Source organism: Lithobates pipiens, unplaced genomic scaffold, assembly GCF_037356315.1.
Source record: "Lithobates pipiens isolate NorthernLeopardFrog02 unplaced genomic scaffold, aLitPip1_a1.2 Scaffold_18, whole genome shotgun sequence".
Classification (NCBI taxonomy): Eukaryota; Metazoa; Chordata; class Amphibia; order Anura; family Ranidae; genus Lithobates; species Lithobates pipiens.
In genome coordinates this window covers 389,437,640-389,461,987 of record NW_027507758.1, presented here as the reverse complement: position 1 = coordinate 389,461,987, position 24,348 = coordinate 389,437,640, and the positions used below count along the sequence as shown (strand labels likewise).

General features: G+C 39.4%; 1 protein-coding gene across 1 annotated transcript in view; it reads right to left on the bottom strand.

Annotated features, from left to right (window-relative positions):
• Positions 1-2,579: 2,579 nt before the first annotated feature.
• The window catches only part of FAM83B (family with sequence similarity 83 member B), a 136,137-nt gene continuing 114,368 nt past the window's right edge, over positions 2,580-24,348 (bottom strand). Inside the window, exons 3-5 of the mRNA XM_077487815.1 lie at positions 20,917-21,081; positions 8,730-8,854; positions 2,580-5,227 (exon numbers count right to left, since the gene is read on the bottom strand). Coding sequence (XP_077343941.1) covers positions 2,713-5,227; positions 8,730-8,854; positions 20,917-21,081 — 2,805 coding nt within the window. The 3' untranslated portion in view covers positions 2,580-2,712. The remainder of the gene's footprint in view (positions 5,228-8,729; positions 8,855-20,916; positions 21,082-24,348) is intronic.

Sequence of the window (24,348 nt, the reverse complement as noted above, 5' to 3'; positions counted from 1 at the left end):
CGCCCATTCAAGGAACCAAAAGCATGCAACCCAAAAGGAAGACTGGGTGAAGATGGAATCACCAAGGGCCTGATGGATCAATGACACTGTAGTGTCGGAGGGTTTATTTGGTAAGTAAGTCTAAAATGCCATGCATACTAGCACATTATGGCATAACCAAACTGAGGGTCCCACAAAACTAAGTTATAGTGAACTTAACTACCGTTTTAAGGATCAGGTCCTCCCTTCACAGTTAAAGAACACTCCACCAGGGCAATTAGTGCCCCCTGGGTTTTTCCAACCTCGGGCACCTGTGTCACCAATTTGCAATGTGGCTACCTGGTCATCTGTACATACTTTTACACAATGTTACAACGTTTATGTGTTTGTATCTTTGGATGATTGTTTTGGCCACAAAGTATTGCTGGCTGCTGATTTAAGTTTCTTGTTGCCCATTTGGGGTTGTTTTGGGTGGTTGGCATGCTTGCCTGGTTGCTCCATTTGTTTTTGCTTTGCCCACCCCTCATTGGTGCACTGCTTTAAAACATCCCTATAGTCAAGAATCAGAAGAGTTGTGTCCTTCAATGACCATATCAGAAAATTGGATTTTTTTTTTGTTACTCACAGTAAATTCCCTTTCTCCCTTTTAATTGATGGGCACTGCATCCACTCTTCTATTGGAGTTTGTTTCTGATAATGCTTTGTAACTAACTGGACTGCCTATGGCAGGGAGTTTTTTATTTTATTTACCAGAGGGTATTGCCCATAGGCAGTGCTCTGTTCTTTTGTCTAGTGTCCTACTCCTAGAGGTGGTGCTATAAATTCCTAACTGTGTCTGTCAATGAACTCAGAGAAAGGGATTTTATGGTGAGTAACACAAATCCCATTTTACAAATCTGTTTTTGTATCTGTAGTACAGCCATATAATGTCACCATAGGAAGAATAATGCTTGAACATTTTCTCACAACTTCAATTTTAAATGATTATTCTGTATGCATTTGAACTTACTTGTGGGGATTATTAAAATTACCAAAGGTTGTTGATTTGTTGTAATACATATTATTCTTTTTCAGCTTTATCAGGTTTTAGTGCATTTAGAACATTGAAAGCAGTTGATTGAATCATATTTTTTCAAGCAGTTTTCACTGCAATAAAAAAAAAAAAAATGATATGATAGCTCAATTATAGTTAAAATCAAGTTGGGAAGGGTTATAACCTCTGCCAGGTTTTTATTTCCATCTGTTTCTCTGCTGGGGAGATGTCACAGGAAGTGAAGAAATGTCAGAGACAGCAATTAAAACATCTGGAGGTAGAACATTTTGAAAAATACTATACCAGTGGTCACACAGTCCAGGAACCTATTTATTTACTTTATATTGTGGTGACATAAGATAAAATAGCTAAGATATTTTTAGTTTCCTTGTGCATCCTATTCACCTAAAAAGCTGGGAGAGTTGCAATCATGGGATCCTTATGTATATATCAGTGGAAATGTGTAGTTCAGTGGGAATTGTGTATATTTAGGGGTTCATAAGATAGCAGTAGGACATGCCTAATCCCCAAAATACATTGTCAGTTTTATCTTAATTTACCCTTGGATGAAATAATTAAAACTCTTCTTGGAATCTATGATCCTGGTATAATACTCCTCTTTCATTTTCTTCCTCCTGAATCTATTCTATTCAGGATGCCCATTTAAAGTGATTGTAAAGGCAGGAAGGTTTTTAATATTAATGCATTCTACGCATTAAGATAAAAACATTCTGTGTGCAGCCCCCCCCCCCCTCAGCCCCCATAATACTTACCTGAGCCCATCTCTATCCAGTGATGTTGCATGAGAGACTCGGCTGCCTGGGACTCTCTCCTCCTCATTGGTTAAGACAGCAGGGGATCGCCATTGGCTCCCACTGCTGTCAAAGGCAGCAAGCCAATGAGAATAATGAGGGGACAGGGCCTAACCAGGGCTCCATGCCTAAATGGACACATGGAGCTGTGGTTTGGCTCAGGTGCCCCCATAGCAAGCTGCTTGCTGTCAGGGCACTTGTCAGGAGGGAGGGGCCAGGAGCACCAAAGAGGGACCTCAAAAAGAGTAGGATCTGGGCTGCTCTATGCAAAACCACTGCACAGGGTAGGTAAGTATAACATGTTTGTTATTTTTAAGAAAAAAAAAAAACAAGACTTTACAATCACTTTAAGTCCCTGGTTAATAAGATCTACCTAACCAGAACCAGGGAATCAAATTTGGTCTTGGCTATATTGGACTCCAAAAGTGGGAGATTGAGTACCTCATTCGCATATCTCAGCAATAAAAAAAAGCAGAAGTTCTTACTTTTCCACACTCTGCAAAAAATATTCATGGCTATTTGTGCCTCTTTTAGAGAAATTTTGCTTGGTTCCTGTATCAATGATCACACAGGAGGAGAAAAAATATCCCTAATGGCTTTAGAAACAGCAATAAAAACCTGCCATTTTGTCAAAAACATTTTTGGTGGGAGTTAGGCTATAATGTTCCGAGATGTTTGCCCATTATACCTCATTCATGTCATCACCATGGATCATTAGCAAAGTTCTATTTAAGTAAAAAAAAAATCTAAAGAACAACCATCAATTATTTTTTATTAAGAAAGTACATATTTAACAAAATGCATAGATATAAATTCCTAGAGCACCAAACACATATTAAACAGTTTCTTATTTACAAGTAAGTTGTAAAGATGAGGAATCAGTGCTTTTTATTGTTTCTTGTGAATAAAGCTACCAAATTTTTGCATGAACCTACCAAATTTGTTTTCATTAGGCTGAACCTGAGTTGAGTTGTAAACATTGGAACTGTAGTTTAAGACATTTTGTGGTCTTGAATAGGTCATCACATTATTTACCATGCTTTTGTTTTGATAGTCTAAAACTTGAGCAGTGCTAGTTTGTGTATTTGAAGGAGGCATATTGTTTTGTAACCTGTACAATGGTTCAAAGCGACTATACACTCTTCTTTCACTTGTGCGAGAAAGGCTTGAGTCCTCCTGAGGCTTTGCAAAATCTGACCCAGATGGTACTCTGTTTATATCTCTACGTAATAACTCTTTGTGGTGCATATCTCTGTGCTGTGAGTGCCTTAAGTGCATTTCTCTTTGCAGCATGGGTGGTATTTCACTATGGTACACCTCTCTCTGAGACAATTCTCTGTGGATTGTTTCTTTTGGATGTCGTAAAGAAAGCTCCCTCTGAATTGCAGGTGTTACTATTCTTCCATATGGGTTGCTGTTGGTTTGCATTTTTGTATCCTGGAACTGAATTTGCTCTGTATTAAATCGTGGAGCAGAAGCATCACCAGTGTTCTCAAGAAACTTGTTTTCCACAGTGCTAAGACCCGAAGACAGGTTTGATTTACCCTCATCAGCAAGATTAATATTAGACTTTCCGGAACCTAGAGCTACATTCTCCTTACTTTTGTTAAGGCTCATCTGAGAAATTGATAGTGTTGCCTTTTCCTTCTTAGGAGATGAATCATTTTTCATTTCAGATTTTTTAGGACTTTTAGGAATTTGCTGGCCATCATCTTCAGAAATAAGCGTATCAGAGCTACTGCACATTCTGTAGAATGCAGGGGCTTTATTTTTAGATAGGGTTTCTTTTTTATCTGGTGCAAGGTTAAGTAATGACTTGAGCTTTTTTGAACCCTTTTTAAGAAAATTAGGTGAACCTTTGCTTTCCTTCTTGCCAGGGGACTCCTTGTTGTTTTCTTCATCTAAGGACTCAGTGGACAGTGCTCCTTTCACAGGTTCTGCTGGCTCGCTGCTGATCTTTTCATTAACTTGATATGAGCTCTTTTCTAATATCTCACTGCTGTTAGCATTTGGGAGGTTTTGAGGTATAGGGGTTTCAGTCTGCCTCTTCATCAGTGAATTGTAAATATAGTTTGGTGGAATTATATTATTACTTTGACCTAAATTTACTTTGCGGTTTTCAAAAAGGGGCAAGCTACGTCGTTTTAGAATATTGTCATTTTGTTTTCTTTCGCTGTCTGTTTGCCTGTTTTTAGAAAGTGATGTGTACAGGTAGCTTGATGGGCCTGGGTTAGTGTTGTAATGCAAACCATGAGTCATAAATTGAGAATTATCTGACACTTGCAGACTATGCCTTTTTAAGACATCATGTTGTTGTGACAAATGGGGTGTGTCATAGCTTGTGAAATTGCTGACACCTTGTGATTCTGCATATCTGATACTTTGTGGTGTTGATGATTTTGGAGTGAGGCTACCCTGAGAATCTACAATAGTGGAATTTGAGTGAGAAGAGTTTGTAGTGCAACTACTAGCTTCTTTTTGCTCTGGTAAATTGGGCTTGTACAGAATTGAAGAGCGGAGCCGTGTGTGACTGTACAGTTGATTGTCCATTGCATTTTCAACTCGCTCATTACTGTCAAGTCTGTCTGCCATAATCTCACTTGTATCCGGAGGTATATCAGAGTGATCATTCAAGTACGATTCAATTCTCCAGTTTCGGAGAAAGGACTTAGTTGTATGCTCCAATGTGGGCATTCTCTGCTGCACTGATCTCACATGATTGTCCGTGCCATGGAAAGACCTTCGTACATTTGAATTTCTTTCAGGAAGGTTTGGTGTTATCCTTTGTGGTAGCCGATTTGAAAAGCTTTGTGTTGTTGAACCATTATAATTGCTAGCATAGCCTCCTCTAGATGAGGACCCTATACTGGCCATATCGGGCTGCTGCCTATTCCAGTGCATGTGAGGATTGTGCATTCTGCTGTTCATAGCTCTGTTCAGCATTGAATATGGAGTTGAATCTGTCTTTTCCCCTGCTGCATAACTGTGTCTTTTCCAGTTGTCATTGCGATCAAACTGCTGGAACTGCTGGATTTTATTTTGTACATTGAAACCTCTAAATGATAAGTTTCTTGTGTTGTACTTATCATCTTCATTATTTATAAATCTACTCCGTGCTTTTAAATAAGAGGAGTCTAATGTGTGCATTTGGTCTTTTCTTCCAAAAAGGCTTCTTTGACTTGAAGCAGATAGAAGGGAAGAAATTGAGTTTTGATAGGAATATGAACCATTTTCCCATGGGATTTTTTTGTGTTTTCCTATGACAGATTCCTCTGGGCCGAATGCTGCAGGTACACAGGAGCGAGCATAGAGCGTTCGAAATTCTTCATCAAATGCCTCAATAAGTTTACCAGTGATGACTTGAATCATACTTAGGTGAACTTTTTCAAATGACCACATGAAGCTTAAAAAAATAATATATAGTTAGATTATTGCAATGAATATATTAAAAACAATATTTAGAGAGAGCATTGATAAGCTATTTAAAACACTTTTGCGCTTTGATCATTGTTAAACCAATCTAACTGATCTTAGTGAATCTTCGTAACCTTTAAACTGTTACACTAAGTAGGTATTTATTAAAAGACTAATCGTAAACCTAGGTAATTCAAAGTGACCATACCTGAGGCTCCCGTAGTGAAAAGTGCATTTCAAAATGATCACTTGGGCCAAATAAACAGGGCACACAATTTTTTTTATTTCTTTGTAGGGTTTAGGCTCCGCCTTGATTTACTAAACAAATAGAGGTTGTTCATTTTCAAAATTAACTTTCGTTTATGTTCATGAATGAGGTGAAATATACTGAAAAGATACTTTGCAAAGAATACCCAATCATGTGCAAGGAAAATCAAATATAAAGCAGGGATATTTCTTGCACATAATTAGATGGAGTCATCATCATATGTTCATCTTAATCACTAAGTGAATTTTAGCTTAGCAATTAGAATTTACACTTCAGTCATGTCCAAGCAATAAGCCTGCTTTATTTTTTTACTTTCCTTGTACATCATCAGGTATTCTTTGAAAAGTGAATTTTCACTTTATTTTCACATTCCTTTTGTATTTTGTCCAAAGATTAAAAAATAAGAGGTAGCTAGGCAAGTGGTTTACAAACAGGCGAGTGGCTCTCCACTGTCAGAACCAACCTGCAGACTGCTGGACCAAAACCTATTAGCACGTAGCTTCTTCAAAAGACCCAGCTACTGTGGGGATCACCTCTCTGGTTGCTACCAGATTACTGTAGTTCCAGTGGAGTGGCCCTTTGTCCTTGTGTCACGGATCCCTCTGTGTTACCAGAGATACCTTGGACTTTGCTGTGAGAGACAGTGGGGGTTATTTACGAAAGGCAAATCCACTTTGCACTGAAAGTGCACTTGGAAGTGCAGTTGCTCTAATTCTAAGGGGTAGATCTGAAATGAGTGGAAGCTCTGCTGATTTTATCATCCAATCATGTGTAAGCTAAAATGCTGTTTTTTATTTTCCCCCTCAGATCTACAGCGACTTTACTTCCAAGTGCACATTCAGTGCAAAGTGGATTTTCCTTTAGTAAATAACCCCCAGTGTCTATAAGGATAATAACAAGTAGCAATGTTCTATACTACTTTACTCAAATAGTTAGCCTCAGCATGACCCTCTGTTGATATAAAGTATTTTAGAAGTTATTTTATACAGCCACACGTTACCCTTATTTTGTCACATAAACTTTGGGTTAGGAGTCCATGCTTGTGCAGCATTTAATATGTTTTGTATTATTCTGCAGTGTTCATTGTCATCCTGAATCTGTTTTGCATTATTAACGTGATTGTAAAGGCAGAAGGTTTTTTTATCTTAATGCTTTCTATGCATTAAGGTAAAAAGCCTTCTCTATGCAGCAGGCCCCCTCAGTCCCCCTAATACTTACCTGAGCCCCATCTAGATTCAGCAATGTTGTACAAGTGTCTCGGCTGCCCGGGACTCCCCTCCTTATTGGCTGAGACAGCATTGTGGTGCCATGGACCCCCACTGCTGTCAATCAAAGACAATCAGCCAATTAGGTGAGAAAGGGGATGGGCCAAGTAGGGACTCTGTGTCTGAATTGACACAGGAAGCTGTGACTCTGCCCCCTATAGCAAGCTGCTAGCTGTGGGGGCACTCAATAGGAGGGAGGGGTTAGGAGCACCAAAGTGGGACCCGAGAAGAGGAGGATGCAAATCCACTGCACAGCACAGGCAAGTAATACATGTTTGTTATTTTACTAAAAAAATATACTTTAGGATCACTTTAAAGCTTAAGTGTAACAAAAAACCTCCAAAAAATTAGTGAAGGGACAAGAATCAAAAGTGCTGACTATGACTGCCCTTTCCTCTCAACACTGCAAGTCATAGAAGTCAGTACTCCACTTCTATAAATGTACATGATCTAAGAATGGAGGGGGTGGGCCTTTCAATCATCCACCCATTCTCCATTCATAGACTATGTTTACTTCATGGAATCTGTAGTACTAGCTTCCATGAATGGCAGAGATAGGCATAGATAGATGGAAAGGGAGGACATAGTCTTGCACTGATGAATGCACTATTAGCCCCTGCCACATCAGAAAATGACAGTGATGGGGGTGGGGGATGGGGATCAATGAAGGGAAATTTTAAGGAAACCAGGAGCTTGTAGCACAAAGGATGCAGTGCATTTATAGTATGATCCATTTCATACTGAGGCATTTTTCAGGTGCTTTTGGGCTAAAAATAGCACCTGTAAAGCACATGAAAAAGGCCTCCTCTGCAGCCCAAGTGTAAGAGCTGGAGTGCTTTCACAAAGTTAGAAAAAGTCCTGCAAACAGCGTCTTTGGGGTGGTGGAGGAGCCGTGTATACACTGCTCCCTCACTGCCCCTGCCCATTGAAATGAATGGGCACAGCTGCCAAGTTGCCTGAAAATCGCTTTGGCAGAGGCATTTTTCAGGCACTATTAACCCCTTCCTCGCCTGCTAATGGGAGTTAAAAGCACCCCACTAGTGGTCGAAAAGCGATGCTAAAATGATGGTAAAGTGCTGCTAAAACTAGCAGCGTTTTACTGCTAACGCGGCTGTATTAGCAGTGTGAAAGGGGTCTAAGTCATGTCCCTTGTGCTGATTTTTGTGTTTTTTATTTTGATCACAATTATTATTATTATTATTAAGGTTTTATATAGAGACAACAGTTTGCGCAGCTCTTTACAACATGAGGGCAGACATTACAGCTACATTACAATTTGGTACAAGGGGAATCAGAGGGCCCTGCTCGTTAGAGCTTACAATTAGGCTTTCATTCTAAATTGGCACCTGTTTCATAAACTGTAAGTTACAGTTACTCCCTGTCTGATCATTTGGCCTATTATCCAATCTGTTAAAACATTCTAGGTAATTGCTTAAAGATCTATTTTTGTTAGTTAGTGAAATAATGTGATAGCCAAATCAATTCAGATCTGTGCAAAATCACACCAAAAAAATAAATGAAGTTCCTACTTTTAGAATGAGAGTTTAATATTACGGAAAATTGAGAACTGGTACTCCTTCATAATCTTTGCCAGTGCACCACTTCCTTTGAATTTATAGATGTCTTTGAAACCATTCCAATAACAAGAAGTATTCAATATGCAGAAACCACTATGATTTTGAGGACATACTATAAATACAAAGATATATAGGTTATATAGGGAGTTTATCCAAAACTAATTATTTTAAATGATGTAAAAATATATATATTTTTTTGGATTTTATATATTGTGCATGTGGTGCCTCAACAGCCCAAGCTTTTTCTATTTCATGATTTCTAATCCCTGATAAGTAGAACAGCACCATTACAACAATTCACTAATGAAGGTTCTACAAAGGTTTTTTTTACAAAGGCCCTTGCTACTGGTTCTATTTAAAGCAGTAGTAGAGACAAATTACCTGTAAGTGCCATACATAACTTTCTCACAGTCAACTAGCAGAAACTTCTGTTCCATCTTCCCACAGAATTTGGCTCCTGATTTGGAAATATATTCTTGTCCTTTAACTGTTCTTACGCGCATATTCTGTGGAAAAAAAAAATACAACAACTTAAAAACAATATTAGTCACTCATATTAATTGTTAGAAAGTCAGTAGGTGAACTGCTTATCTGCTAGGGAAATGGAGAAAGTGTAGAAATGATTGCCTTTACACAACTAACCCATACATATAATATATCTATATATATATAGATATATTATATTTATATCTATCTATCTATCTATATATATATATATATATATATATATATATATATATATATATATATATATATATATATATATATATATATAAAATCAGTAATAATTTCTGACTGATATTGCTGTACTGAATACTGCATTGCATGCAACTGGCCAATAATTCTGCCTACCTATCACACAAATTTCTTCACTATTAACTTGGTAACAGATTTTCATGGTTAGTATACAACCTTATTCGTTTTGTAATAATTGCACAATGCACAAAATGTTTATAAACTATTTTAGATTATTTTAGATAAATGGTTGTGACAATACCAGGAAACAGTATCCATGCAAACCATGCTACAATCACCATAGTTTAAAGTGTATATAAAGCACAATTCCTTTGATTTGGGTAGAGTAGGGAAGGATTAAAATAGCTGTGTGGAATGTATTGCTGTGTGTGCCCACAATAAAAAGATTCACCCTCTGTACTTGTCCTTGTGATCATTGTCACTGGGACTGAATGTAAAAAATGTTACTGTGCTCTGGGATTATAAAAAGAAAATACTCACCCTTGGGACACAGACAGCAAACAAACAAACAAAAAATAGTAAACAAACCATCCTCTATGCGATCCAAAACGAAGGGAAAGTTTGTAGACAAAGACAGAAATTAACTAGTAAGCTAGTAAGAGAAAGTCAGTTAACAAGCTAAATGCCATAAAAAATTATCCATCTTGAAATAAAACATATTTACATACTTTGTGATTAGATCTTTTTTTTTTTTTGCTCTTTATAAAGGACAGCAAACATCTATGGAAGTTAATCACACGAAGTCTGCAAAACATTACACTTAATTCCCTTTCATTTAAATGTAATGCCCTTTTCATTTAAAATAAATGCATTGCTTTAAGGGGTTGTAAACTCTCATGGTTTTTTTACCTTAATGCATCCTATGCATTAAGGTTAAAAACCTTCTGTCACTGACCGGGCCCCCTAGCCCCCCCCCCCCCCCCCCCGTTTTACTCACCTGGGTCCTGCAATTCCCACGCCGGAGACGTGCTCTTCCTCTCTGCCCTTTGTATCAGCTCTTGATTGGATAGCAGCACAGTCATTGGCTCCCGCTGCTTTCAATCAAATCCAATGACGTGAGCGCTGGGGGCGGAGGCTGAGTCTGGCATTCTGTGTCTATGGATGCAAATGCTGGACTTTGCAGCGTACCCGTAAGGTGGGTGCGCTTCATCTAGGGGGTTATATGATGCGGGGAGGATCTACCAGCGCTGCCAGGGGACCCCAGAAGTCGAGGATTGGGGCCACTCTGTGCAAAGCGAACTGCACAGTGAAGGTAAGTATGACAAGTTTGTTATTTTGAGAAAAACAAACACAGCCGTACAATCACTTTAACATGTATATATATATATATATATATATATATATATATATATATATACTCTTTGTGCACAATTGTAAATATGTATACCTCTTAGATCATAAAACTCAATGTAGACTCATACTGTATATAAGCATCATATTCCTTGAGGAAAGTTAGAGGATGCCAAGAGTCCAATTCCCCTTTTTGCACAGATGGCTAGCTGTAGGGATGTCAAAAATAATTGAATTCTCACCCAGGAGGCAACAGCATTGGTTTAAGGTTTAGAAAAAGAAAAATGAAAAGTGAATAATGCTCAGTGATTGATTATATCCATGAAAGACGATAAGCTATAAATATATAAACAAACATATATAATATTTTTTCACTTTTCAACATGAAGCAGAATATTTGAAAATCATATACAGCAGAAAAAACTGAATATAATTAAAAAAATAAATGAAAAAGAAAAAAACAAGACAACTCACTACTCTAACGGCATATAAATAAAATAGCTTTGGCTTATTTAAAAAAACAACTGAAAAAAAATTGTCACTATATACATCAGCCAGTTTAGTGTGTACTTTTATTTTCAATCTAAACTCTGTAAATGAAAATTGAAACATGCTTGGTTATTCTGGGCATTACCTCTACTTGCTGCAGAAGCACTTAGTTTTTGTTTAATGTAAAAGCCATAGGGGTTGTTTTACTAAAACCGGAGAGTGCAAAATCTGGTGCAGCTGTGCACAGAAGCCAATCAGCTTCCAATTTTTTTTTGTCAAAGCGTAATTGAATAAGCTGCACCAGATTTTCCAATTTTAGTAAATCATCCCTATAGTCTCAAACAGATTCTTTCTTCATTCTTCCTCACTTTTTTGGTAGAAGTAGAGGGATCAAATTAATGTATTTTGAACTAGGGATAAGTGGATCTGCCTTTGTTATTCAAGGATGGGGCAGGGCAGGGGGGATCTTAATACTAAGTTCTGGTAACTTTTAAGGCTATTAGGCAAACTATTGTCAAGAATGGAATGGGAGCTGGGCACTGGTATACAATAGGGAGAGGGGCTTTTCAATATGACTTTGAGGACAACATGGAAAACCCACCAATCCTTTAAATTACATGCTTGGGAGATAACTTTATGCTGAGTGTGGTGTTATGGAATAGAATGTTTTTCATGGATAGCATTAGCAATACTGTATTCTAGCATTAAATGATTTGGACATGTTATTAACTTTTCAAGTAGTACTAAACTCTCACCTTTTTTTTTTTTATGAATACACTACTAGCAAGTAGCGAGGTGTGCTCCTGTAAATATAATGTGCCCCCCCATGTGTGTCCAACACTCACATAATATACATCTCTTCCACCACTTACTCCTGGCTGAAAAGTGGTGCTTTACTAAACTTCTAGGTAAGGTGGAGGGTGAGGACACAGGAGAGGAAGGAGTAAGTGCACTGAAACATATAGGAGTTGGGAGGAGAAGTGGCTTAGCGCTCTAGGCAATGCAAGGGAATGAATACACACAGTGAGCTTGCATTCAGGGGTGAATCCATGAGGCATTTTAAGAAGGAGTCACCTGGCACCCATACAGTGCCTGGCTCAAATGAAAGAAAGACGATGTAGACATCAAGAAGTGTCCTATTTAGCATGATTTAAATTCAGTAGCAGCACCCAAGTTCCTTTTTTAGGTAGCTTTGACTAGGACACTAGATTATTTTTATCAAGTGGTAGCAGGCCTCCTTTTGCTTGTGAAAGTCATTGCCACAACAGATCTAAACACTATATTAATGTTTACTCTTACATAAAATACAGCTAAAATTCTCAACTTTTTACACATTGGCCAGTGATCTCTGCAGCCACAGATCAGGAAAATGATGCCTTTGTCTTGCAGTTTTCTTTTTGTTTTGTTTTGTTTTTTTCTGATGCATGTGGCATGTTTACAATGCTGGAGCACTGGAAAATGTATTAAACTTTGAGCTACAATGCAGGATTTACACTGCAGCAAACATTAGAAATTTGACAGCTGATGTCCAGCTGTAGAAATACTGCGTGACACCTTGAAAAACCTAGGTTATACTCTGCAATGAACATGAACATGAACATAAGAAATTTGATCCACACTGTCAGGGGATAGGCAGATTTGTCTTTCCATAGTAAAACCTCCTCCTTCACATCTTAGACAGCACATTGGCTGAAATGCAAGCAAGAAGCTGTTGTACATACTGTCAACTTCGGATATATGTAGTGGCTGTTCCAGGGCTAGCACAAAGTAGGAGCAGAAGAGACACATGCCCCAGGGGCCTTAATAGCTGCTGGAATAAGTGTTTTGCTTTCTCCTCCCTCCAGTTGCAGCCTCCTGTGGGTGGGATTGAAAAGGTGTTCACTGAGAGCACACCTCAGTCTCAACACAGCATTGCTGGGGAGTGAGGCCAGACTGCCCTTCTTCCTATCTCTCCTTGTCATGAGATATAGAAGATGAAGCTGCCTTCATTCCTAGCAGGTGCCACACTGAGAAGGAGGTCTGAACTGTGAGCAAACAGAGGCTGGGGGGAGGACTACTCAGCTCTAGACCTTACCTCCTCTCAGAACCACCTCCTCCCCATAGCCACTTAGCCTCCTTCCCTTTCATAAAGCTCCTTTACTCTTTAGTAACCCTCAGAATAGCTATAAACAATATAATGGGTTTCTGGAGGCATTTGGTAGAGGGTAAGGGAGGTGAAAGCACCTCCTCACCATTTGTTTTAAACCCTAAAATCCCACACCACTGTACTGTACTGTGTATTGCATGAATAGGTCAGTGTGTCACTTGATGTTTGGTAGGTGGTACTACCCATGAAATACAACAGGGGGATCATTTCTGCCACACATTAGTGCAAAGCATTGCAGCTGCAACATTTATTTACATATACAACTGCCTCTGCAGCTTAGGAGGGGCATCAAATACATGATAAACCTATGCTTTTAGTGTAGCAAGTTTAAACAATGCCTTAGGGCTTGTCCGCACGGACAGACAATGAGCAGTATAAGCAGGTGGTTAAGGCATGATTTTACCACCACAGACCACCCACCTGAACAAGGAGATGCAGCCACTCAGGGCTGTATGTATGCAAATATCAAACTACATGCAGCATTTGGTTAATGGTACCATTAAAGAGCCAAACCTACTCAAATGAATGGAGTCATGTCACATGGGTCAGCATTTTCAGAGTTAAAAGGGTGGTGAGGACATATCACCTCCTCACCACCTGTCATACGCACTCTGAAAAGTGATCCACCATGGAACACTTTTCAGAAACTAAAGAGGTCTAGATGGGCACTGAGGGAGGGGAGCTAATTCAGCCCCCCTTCCACCCTTAGTGCCCCTGTAGATCTCTTTAGTTTTCATGAGAAAATATGAGCTGTACATAGCCAACGGAGATAACATGAAAAGATTGATGGTGGATGACTACTCATTCCATGATCAGATATTAAATTCCAGATAGAGGCTATAAAAACAGATTGAAGATGGTTGTAATATCCTGGGCTCTACATGTTACGCGCCTTGCGCTTCTTCAGGAGAATCAAAAAAGAGACTTAAAATATGAAAAATGGTGTTGAAAAATGTGTATAGTAGTAAGTCAACTCCCGACGTGTATATCCAGCTGGAAGCAGAGGATTTCTCTCTATCCTTTGCCTCCAGCAGCTTCTACCTGAGTGGCTGTTCACAAGAAGGTTGCCTCTTCATATGGTTACAAGCAGGTATTTGCTTCAGCCTTCACACCACTGGATTACCAGCAACCTTTTCACTTCATATACCCTCTACCCTATTAGGGGTTTTGATACCCCAATAGGGAGTTTTGTGATACTATAAACGGTCCCTTACTCAGGAACCTGTTTAATGCTGGATATACACATCCGGAGTTGACTTACTACTATACACAATTTTTTAGGCGCTGCTTATATACCTCTATCTACACATTGTATCGACACCCCTTGTTGCTATCAAGATCCCCTTTTTTTAGTTTATCAATCACTCAACATATATAGTTATCACTATATACAATTATTTGTCCTTCCAACACTAGTTTTCATATTTTAAGAACGTATTTTAAGATCTTGGGTTTTCCTTGGAAGCAGCCAATTGAGATAATATTTGGATTACAACTAAGTCATCCTCACAAAACATAGCTGCCTTAGAGGCAAATTACAAAGTACTCACACTAGGAAAATGTCAATACATCTCCCCAGTTTTTTGTGGTAAAATTAGGTGCCTCAGCTTATATTCGGATCGGCTTATTGAGTATATATGGTAAGTAAATTATGCGATTAAGAAAAGTAAAAAGGTGGCGTACCGAGTGTGTGGAAAAAAAAGCTAACTCAGGGGCCTAGTATCTATCGAGGAGGTCCTCCAATAATAGATTAGAGTAGAGATTTATCCAAGGACAGAAAGATAGGGGGAGCAGTGACAATCTCCTGAGACCCCAATGGCCTAGATCTATATACAGAAAAAGAGAAATACTTGGACATCCAAGTTCAACCGTTCAGAAAAAAAAATGAGCAAGGGGAAAAAAAGCTATTAATAACTATACTGTAAGGTGAGTACATATACATATAGGTAACCCTAATGAAAAAATACATGAAAATAAGAAACTGTATAGTTTGCATAGCAATATTACTTATAGAATGGGGGTAAATGGATAAAACATAAAATATGTTTATTTGAGGTTGTGGGGGTTAAAAAGGGGAAGTTCAACACTTAATAAAACAGTATTATTTTAAATAAGTTTAGTCAAATTATACTGAAGGTGGTAAATTACTTTGTGACCAAAGAAAGGCAAAGCCTTAAGATTGGATACAGTCCAAGATGAGGAGTGAAAGTCATTTAGTCCATTGTGTCTACAGAATCTATATCAGGAGAATTGAATCGACTTCTCTTATGCCGCGTACACACGGTCGGAGAATCTGTCGGAATGCGTCTTATCGGACCGCGTCGTCAGATAATCTGACTGTGTGTGGTATGCATCGGACTGATTCCGTCCGAATCTCCGTCCGACCCAATTTTCCAACATGTTGGAAATATTTCCCGACCAACTGGACGTAATCCGATCATGTGTAGAGCATTTTGATCGTATCAAGTGCCACTCATGCTCAGATCAAATTCCTACATCAAAGCTATTGGCTACTAGCCTGAATCTAGTCCCATCGTAACGCAATTACGTCATCACGTTCTGAAAGATCGGATTTTTCGACAACTTAGTCCGACCGTGTGTATGCAACAGTTTCGGACACAATCCATCAGACTAAATCTGACGGACAAAATCTGAGGGCTTTGGTTGTGGAAATCTCCGACCGTGTGTACAGGGGCTTAGAGGAATTTTATCAGCCTCTTTTTCAGATTTGGAGGATTCTTGAGGAGAGCTGGATGTTGTGCATCGACAAGGGCTAGTTGAAGATGTTTTGATAAGATGTAGTTCTTGTAGACTGCTTTGTAGTTCATCTTGAGGATCTACAGGAATGTTTGACACCTTGATAGGTAAAGCGGATAGAAAATGTGAATCCCCGATGATAAGGGATCTGGCGTTGCTGTAGATTATGAAGCAAGGGTTTCAGTGCACATTGTTTAGCCACAGTAATTGGGTCTGCAGCCATGGGTTGTTCTTTGGTGCGATAGAAGTGGAATTTTGCAATAATATCACAAGGAGGTCCTTCTGGTTTGCGTGGTGTTAAACCTCTGTGAATCCTATCCATCTCCAAATGATTGACAGGGATTGACAGTAGTAGTTCTTGGAAAAGTACGGTTATAGTAGAATGAAGGTCAACAATAGTCTCAGGTATTCCTCGTATATGAACATTTGATCAACATGCTCTATTTTCAAAGTCCTCTAAAGGTGTTTGCAGAATAAGGTTTTCTTCCTTAAGAGTCTCTATTTCATTATCATGGGACAGTACATTCGTTTCCATGTCATCCACTCTGATTTCTAGGTCAGAAGTGCACTGGCATAACTTACAGATTTCTTTTGTGAGACTTTTAGTTATATAGTCTGAGGTCTGCTTTCCGGCTTTCTGTAACATTTTTTCTATCTGTCTCAAAATATTTGGATGTAGAGAATCTGTTTGTTTTTCTTGTGAGGCGTCATTATAGGCATCCTGAGGTAACTGCAGTTACTTAGAAGCATGAGATGTGCCTGTGTGTGAGGAAGGACGCTGTGCCATTTTACAGGGGCCTCTTGACTGTGTATCCTTGCCATTCTTTTGTTTATTTTTACCTCGGGCAGCACCAAAGATGATTTTATTTACCCCATGGTCAATGAGGAGGCTTATGCTAAGATTATTTTCAGCTTACCATGCCTTACAGGCAGGGCAGGACTTACCATTGGGCTTGACTGGGCTCAAGCCCATGGGCCCTGCCCAGTAGGGGGCCCCGCAGAGATGCATATCCAAGTGTACTCGGCTCCGCTCCGCTCACAGTCCCGCCCTATGATGGACATAACACAGGGACTGGGCGTAACTGTGAGCCGAGCCGAGTACTCTCGGCTACTCTCGGCTCCGCTCGGGACTGCAAGAGGACCTGAGAGCCGCCGAGAGGACCTGAGAGGCGCCAAGAGGATCAGAGAGCCGCCAAGATACACAGGACTCTGTATCTCGACGGCACCATTTTTAAACTTCAAGACTGCAATGACAAGGTTGCAATTGACACTGGGGCAAGGCTGCAAATGAATGGACAAGGCTGCAGATGGACACTGATAAGGCTGCATTGATGGGCATTTAAATGTGAGTTTTTTTTTCCCTTAAACTTCCCTCCTAAAAGTTTTTTTCCTTAAAATTCCCTCCTAAACTTGGGGTGAGTGTTATACGCCGGTGTGTGTTATACGCTGATAAATACGGTAATGTATAGACGGTAGGGCCCCAAAATGACTCAAGACCAGGGGCCCCCACCACCCTAAGTCCTGCCCTGCTTACAGGTGTCTTTATTAGCCGACGAGTCCTGAGAGATGTGGAGTTTCAGCTAGACATGTCTGTTGCCGGCGACTCCTCTTCCTCCCCTCCATTATTTGTGTCCTATCCGTTGCTAGATGGAATTAAGCTCATATATATCTTTATGCTCTGTAATTGTATACCAGTATACTTCACTTTCCTTTGATACCTTTGTATATTATGCATCTTTAATAAAAGTCAATTGAAATAAAAAAAAAGGCTAAGTGGTGCCTGGCAGGACTGCACAGTGAAAAATCATTGGAATAGGAATGAAGGTAAGTATTTACCTGGTGGACTTTGCTCATGGGGTGGGTGACATTAATTAACATACAACTGTACTAATGGCACAATTGTCCATTAAGACCTATGGCCACCAGTACAGCACATTTAATTTACAGAAGGCACTTTTCAAGGACACTTTATGAGCTTTCCTTTACGTGTTTCCAGGTGCTCCCAGGAACTTAAGAGCTAAGTTATTTGTTCGTAACAAGGAAACTATTCCACAGCAGTATAAGCTAAGAAATGCACAGCATTCTAATGATAAAATAAACAACTATATTTATAAAATAGTTCTGCATTCATTTTCTTATAATTGTACATATATGAGACCTGGCAATTCCCTTGTGCTGAAACCTTAAAGTGGAAGTCCATGCAAAAACTAAAATCCCTGCAAATATAGCCACCAACATTCTAACACTAACCTCTCTAGTCCTGTAAAGATAAAATCGCTACACATACCTTTTCTGTCAGCCATGGCTTTGCTGTGGAGGTGGACATGTCCATCAACGGAAGCCCCATAGTAATGTCACTTCCCATTCATTTCACAGCCGTTGTCGGATGTGTACCCAGCAGAGCTTCCGCCGCTGGAGATTAGGTCGGATCGCCTGCATAAAAGGTATGTATACAGATTTTTTTTCTTTTCAGGGCTAGAGAGGTTAGTTTTAGAATGTTGGTGGCTATAGATGCAGGGATTTTAGTTTTTGTATGGGCTTCCACTTTACAGATATATTTACACAGTGTAAGCATTAATATTCATGATGACTTGCTCTGGATTAAAACATGAAGCTGTCCTTGGAGGAGCTCAGAACCTGCAAGTAGAAAGTTCTACTTGGCAACAAAATTGCAGTCATGTTTGGCAGTGTGTATGTATCTGGACAGGGACTTCTGGATATTGAGAACACACACTTTTTAATATGTATGAAGGGAAATTGTGATGCGAGCATGCATTAATTTGTAGCAAATATCTGATTGTGTCAAAGTATTTTTTTATTGTATTTAAGTCTACATCAAAGCAATAATATATTCTGTAATATGTATTTACCTAAACACTGCTAAGTGTTGCCATTAGATGCCTAGAGGCGATTCAGTTCGCATTGTGCGCTATACAATATTTCATTCATTCATTCATTCATTATAAAGTGTACACTGACAATAATGTAAAAAGCACAGCACAGCTATTCTGTAAACTGTGTTTTACAAAAACTGTAGTGTACTAATAGTTTCTGTATTGATACGTGTAATTATCTCCATAGGATAAAGTGATCGTACTGTGGTAGCAAGATTAAGGTACAACGTGAATTATATAAAATACATTATGAATTGTTATGTATGCTGAACTGAAACAGAGAACAAGAATACAGTTATATACAACTCATTACAGTAGAAATTGTGCTGCAGTTAGTAGGCTTGATTAGGTAATGTTCAATTATTGAGTTTACATTATAAGTATTAAACTCACAAATATTACTTCAGTGCTACTCTGAGGCAACAGTTTAGTTATGAAATGTAAAAAATAAGCATAAATATTAAATACTCAACAATTTCTTTCACTAAAAGAAAATATAGTGTATTCCCAGTAAATGTTTTAAATAAAAATGTTATAAATGATTTTTTAAATTATGGTGAAATTTTACATGCTTGTGATTCCATATTTTAATGACGATGCCTCTGTATAGATCTATAAATTATCTTTTTTTTTTTTCTAGTAATGCCGCGTATAACACGACTGTTTTTTCCATCAGAATAAACTCTTATGGTTTTTCCGACGGAGTTCCACTGAAATGGTCTTGCCTAAACATGATCACACCAAAGTTCCGATCGTCCAAAACGTGGTGACGTACAACATGTACAATAGGACTAGAAAAAGGAAGGTCAATAGCCAGTAGCCAATAGCTGCCCATGCGTCGTTTTTGGTCCGTCAGAACAGCATACAGGAGAACGGTTTTCCCGATAGGAATTGATTCCGTCGGAAAGATTTAAAACATGTTCTATTTCTAGGTCCATCAGAATAAAAAAAAAAAAGTCTGATGAGGCCCACACATGATCGGAATATCGATGAAAAGATTCCGTCTGACTTTTTCTGCCAGAAAGTCCGACCGTGTGTACACGGCATTAGTCGCCATGTCTTTTATTCTACATCCTTAAAGTTCAAGTAGACGTGGCATTTTATGAAAAAATTGTAATGCCTGTGTTTGTATGAAGGATGCATTATAAGTGTGCATGTCTATTAACAAGTGATAAGCAAATGTCAGAAACTCTACTATACTATTGAATTGGTGCAAGGGGATGTCCACAATCACAGCTGCATGATATTTGGGTTCATGTGTGTAGCATGAATTAATGTTAATAAACTATGCAGGGCTCTTTTTCCTCCACAAGATGGTAGCAGCAGATGTGCTTGTTGTTGGGACTGAACTTAGACTGCCGAACACCAAGAAATGTAGTTTGGGCAGAGAGAAAATTCATTACCACTGCTGGGAAGAAAACTACTATACTCAAGTGCACCTAGGAGCAGGAGGAGTGGACACAAGGAGGTATAAAAAAGAAAAGCCTGGGAAGCAAGAGGGGGGGTTTAAGATAGTCGCCATCTGAAGAGCTGCTCCATTATGAGAATTAAGTTGAAGAAAAAATGGTTGATTCAGTGCTGAGCACTGCTGTATCCTAACACAGACTACTGAACTGAGCAAGACAAAGCCTGCACTGTTGGCTGCCTGGGTGCTATTCTGAATCGCCAACCAGTGATCTAAGTCACCGCTGTCCAGGTCTGCCTCAGGAGTAAGGGAGGTGTCCGGTTGCTACTATAGCCATCATCTTTCCTGCAAAATAGAGGGAGAGCATGAAGTGGGGGGGGGGGGGGGGGTTCCAAAATCTTGCCAAGTTGTCGAAGGACATTGGTGAGGGAGAGTGGTGAGAGGGTCGAAGACCCATAGTCAAGCTGGAATACTGACATTGTTTATAATGTTCACTCGCAAATAATTTGTGTTTTCAAACGGATACACATAAGTGCCCTAGTATTCTGTCATTGCTGAACTAGGTCTGCCATAGTCCTCATTGTGAGAGCTCCAAAGTGACATAACCCATACTCAGGTGTGTTTACCCATTTTCTACAGTTCATCTTATGAGTAGAGTTATAGTAAGTGAGGTCTCAACTTTAATCTGTGAGAACCTCCATGCTTGAGCATATAAAGCACTGGATACACTGAGGGCAGGGAACCCTGGAGGAAACCCATTCCTGTTCTGTTATCCACATTTATGCTGTTTCACATTTATGAAGTGTTTGTAGAAACATCATGTTAACTTACCCTAAGCCTTTGAACTTGGATGCCTTGCTTTTCAGCCATTTTCAGAAAATGAGGAAAGTTCACTTCATCAAGAAGAAGGTAAACAGGAACTCCTCTAGTTGATGCCTCTACGACTTCTCTGAATATATCAACATCAGTAAACATATCCATAACGATGGCAATCACCTGTAATAACAAAGGACAATAACTTAAGAATTACATTTTGGACAAATGTAAGTAATTAAAAATAGTCATTTATAAAAAAAAAAAAAAAAAAAAAGCTGGTAAATCTATTTTGTCTGTGCACTGGCTATATACTGAATATCTCCCAATATATGTAGGTATAATGCCATATAGAGAACCATCATGGGAGTATAGCATTAGCATTATGTATACTGTACAGTATATCTCCTGGTAGATTTTGTCAGAACAGGGAGTTCTTACTAATTACAGTGTTTCAGGAAAATCTAAAAAGCTGGTATGTGATTTAACTTGAGCCATATGAGGTATTAAATTTTATTGGCATTGGCTCCTAAAGTACAGATAAAGCAGATTTAAAAACAATGAAAACAAACAAAAATCGAAGTAATCACATGGTTTTAATTTAACATTCTGTCTTTACAAAAGTGGCCTGCCATACAACACTGACAATTTCATGACCGAGTCAAATTTTGTCACGTATATAGATAAACATGGATATAAAATGGACTATCTCTATTTGTAAATTAAGAAAAGCCAGTTCACTAATATTAATTTCGCTGTGAAGTGCAAAAACTGTACAATCATACAATCACCTAGTTTTTAGGATATTCATTACTACATCTACAACTGGCTACATTAGCATACTCAAAATATATTGTGGTGGATCACTTTAAAAATACCTGTAAACATTAAATCAGACATTTCTGAAAATAAAAGCAATATCGTTTTTCAAACAGTTTTGCGATCACCTTGAATGAATATTGATAAATATATATTCTATCCTTAGAGGGGTATATACAAAATTGCTACATTTGTCCTATATATCCCATATTACATACCCATCACCCCACTACTACTATCACCACATTAACAGGAATAAGCAAGCAGCAGAGGAATAAGGCTACATGCCAACAGACGTTTTAAAAAAAATGAGCTGCATTAAAACGTTTTTTTTCTCGTTTTGCATTGACGTCAATACCCATTTAGCCACGCTAGCTTTCAGATGCATTTCTTTGTCTCTATTCAAAATCAATAGTTCCCTATGGGAGCCCATTGATTTGAATAGAAGTCTCATCAGAAGTCAGATCAAGATGATCTGACTTACGGTGCGACTTGTGTACTGAGAATCTTGAAGGGGAACTCAGACAAAATTTTGTGTAAGTTTTCTCCCCAAGATCCATACCAGACCCTTATCCAACCACGCAGCCCGGCAGGTCAGGAAAGGGGGGGATGAGCGATCACCCCCCTCTCCTGGGCCATACTAGGCCACACGCCCTCAACATGGGGGTGGGTGCTTTGGGGCAGAAGGGGGGCCCTGCGCCCCCCCCCACTCCAAAGCACATTGTCCCCATGCTGATGAGGACAAGGGCCTCTTCCCGACAACCCTGGTTGTCAGGGTCTGTGGGTGGGACTTATCGTGACCTCGAAGCCCCTTTTAACAAGGGGCCCCCCAGATCACGGCCCTCCACCCTAGATGAATGAGTATGGAGTACATGGCACCCCTACCCATTTACCTAAATAAAAAATGTGTCAAAAATAAACACACTACACAGGTTTTTAAAGTATTTTATTAAAGCAGCTCCGGCTCTTCTCCTTTATCTTTTGCTTTCTGGGTCTTCTCCCCTCTCTGCTATCTTCTACTCTTTTGTTGGGACTTCTCCCTCTGTTCGTCTTCCGATGTTGACTCTACGCGATCTCCCGGTGTAATGCTGGGTTCACCGTGTGTAATGACTTATGTTGGCATGGGACAGGACCACCTGATGACATAGTTAGAGGACACGCCCCTTGTGATGTCATTGCCCGGGGCATTATGGGGTAATGACATCACAACGGGTGTGTCCTCTAACTACATCATCAGGTGGCCCCGCCCCATGCCAATACAAGTAAGGACACGGTAGACCCAGCATTACAGCGAGAGTTTGCGTTGAGTCAACATTGGAAGAAGAACAGAGGGAGAAGACCCAGCAAAAGAGCAGAAAATAGCAGAGAAGGACCGGAGAGGGGAGAAGACCCAGCAAAAGAGCAGAAGATGGAGGAGAAGAGCCGGAGCTGCTTTAACCACTTCAGTCCCGGACCATTTGGCTGACCAAAGACCAGAGCACTGCGTCACTTTAACTAACAATTGCGCGGTTGTGCGACATGGGTCCGAAACAAAATTGATGTACTTTTTTCCCCATAAATAGAGCTTTCTTTCTTTCTTTTTTGCGCTATAAACAAAAAAAGAGCGAAAATTTTGAAAAAAAAGCTATATTTTTTACTTTTTGCTATAATAAATATCCCCAAAACATTTTTTTTTACTCAGTTTAAGTCGATACGTATTCAGCTACATATTTTTGGTATAAAAAAAACCCACAATAAGCGTTTATTGATTGGTTTGCACAAAAGTTATAGCGTCTACAAAATAGGGGATGGTTATATGGTATTTTTATTAATCTTTTTTTTCTTTTTTTAACCAGTAATGACAGGAATCAGTGATTTTTCTCATGACTGCGACATTATGGCGGACAGATCGGACACTTTTGGCGCTATTTTGGGACCATTCACATTTATACAGCGATCAGCGCAATTAAAAATGCATGGGTTACTGTTTAAATGTGACTGGTAGTGAAGGGTTAACCAGGAGGGGGGTGGGTTATGTTTGACACGACACTGATCACCGCTCCCGATTACCGGGAGCTGTGATCAGTGTCAGCGTCACTAGATACGTATTCAGCTACATATTTTTGGTATAAAAAAAACCCACAATAAGAGTTTATTGATTGGTTTGCGCAAAAGTTATAGCGTCTACAAAATAGGGGATGGTTTTATGGTATTTTTATTAATCTTTTTTTTTCTTTTTTTTACCAGTAATGGCAGGAATCAGTGATTTTTCTCATGACTGCGACATTATGGCGGACAGATCGGACACTTTTGGCGCAATTTTGGGACCATTCACATTTATACAGCGATCAGCGCGATTAAAAATGCATGGGTTACTGTTTAAATGTGACTGGCAGTGAAGGGGTTAACCAGGAGGGGGGTGGGTTATGTGTGACATACACTGATCACCGCTCCCGATTACCGGGAGCGAAGATCAGTGTCAGCGTTACTAGGCAGAATGGGGAGATGCTTGTTTACATCAGCATTTCCCCATGCTTCCTTCTTCAGATGACAGAGATCACCACTGGAAAAGCAGGGGACAGGGATCACTACTGGCAGGATAGAGGACAAGGATTGCCACTGGAGAGGCAGAGGACAGGGATCTTCACTGTA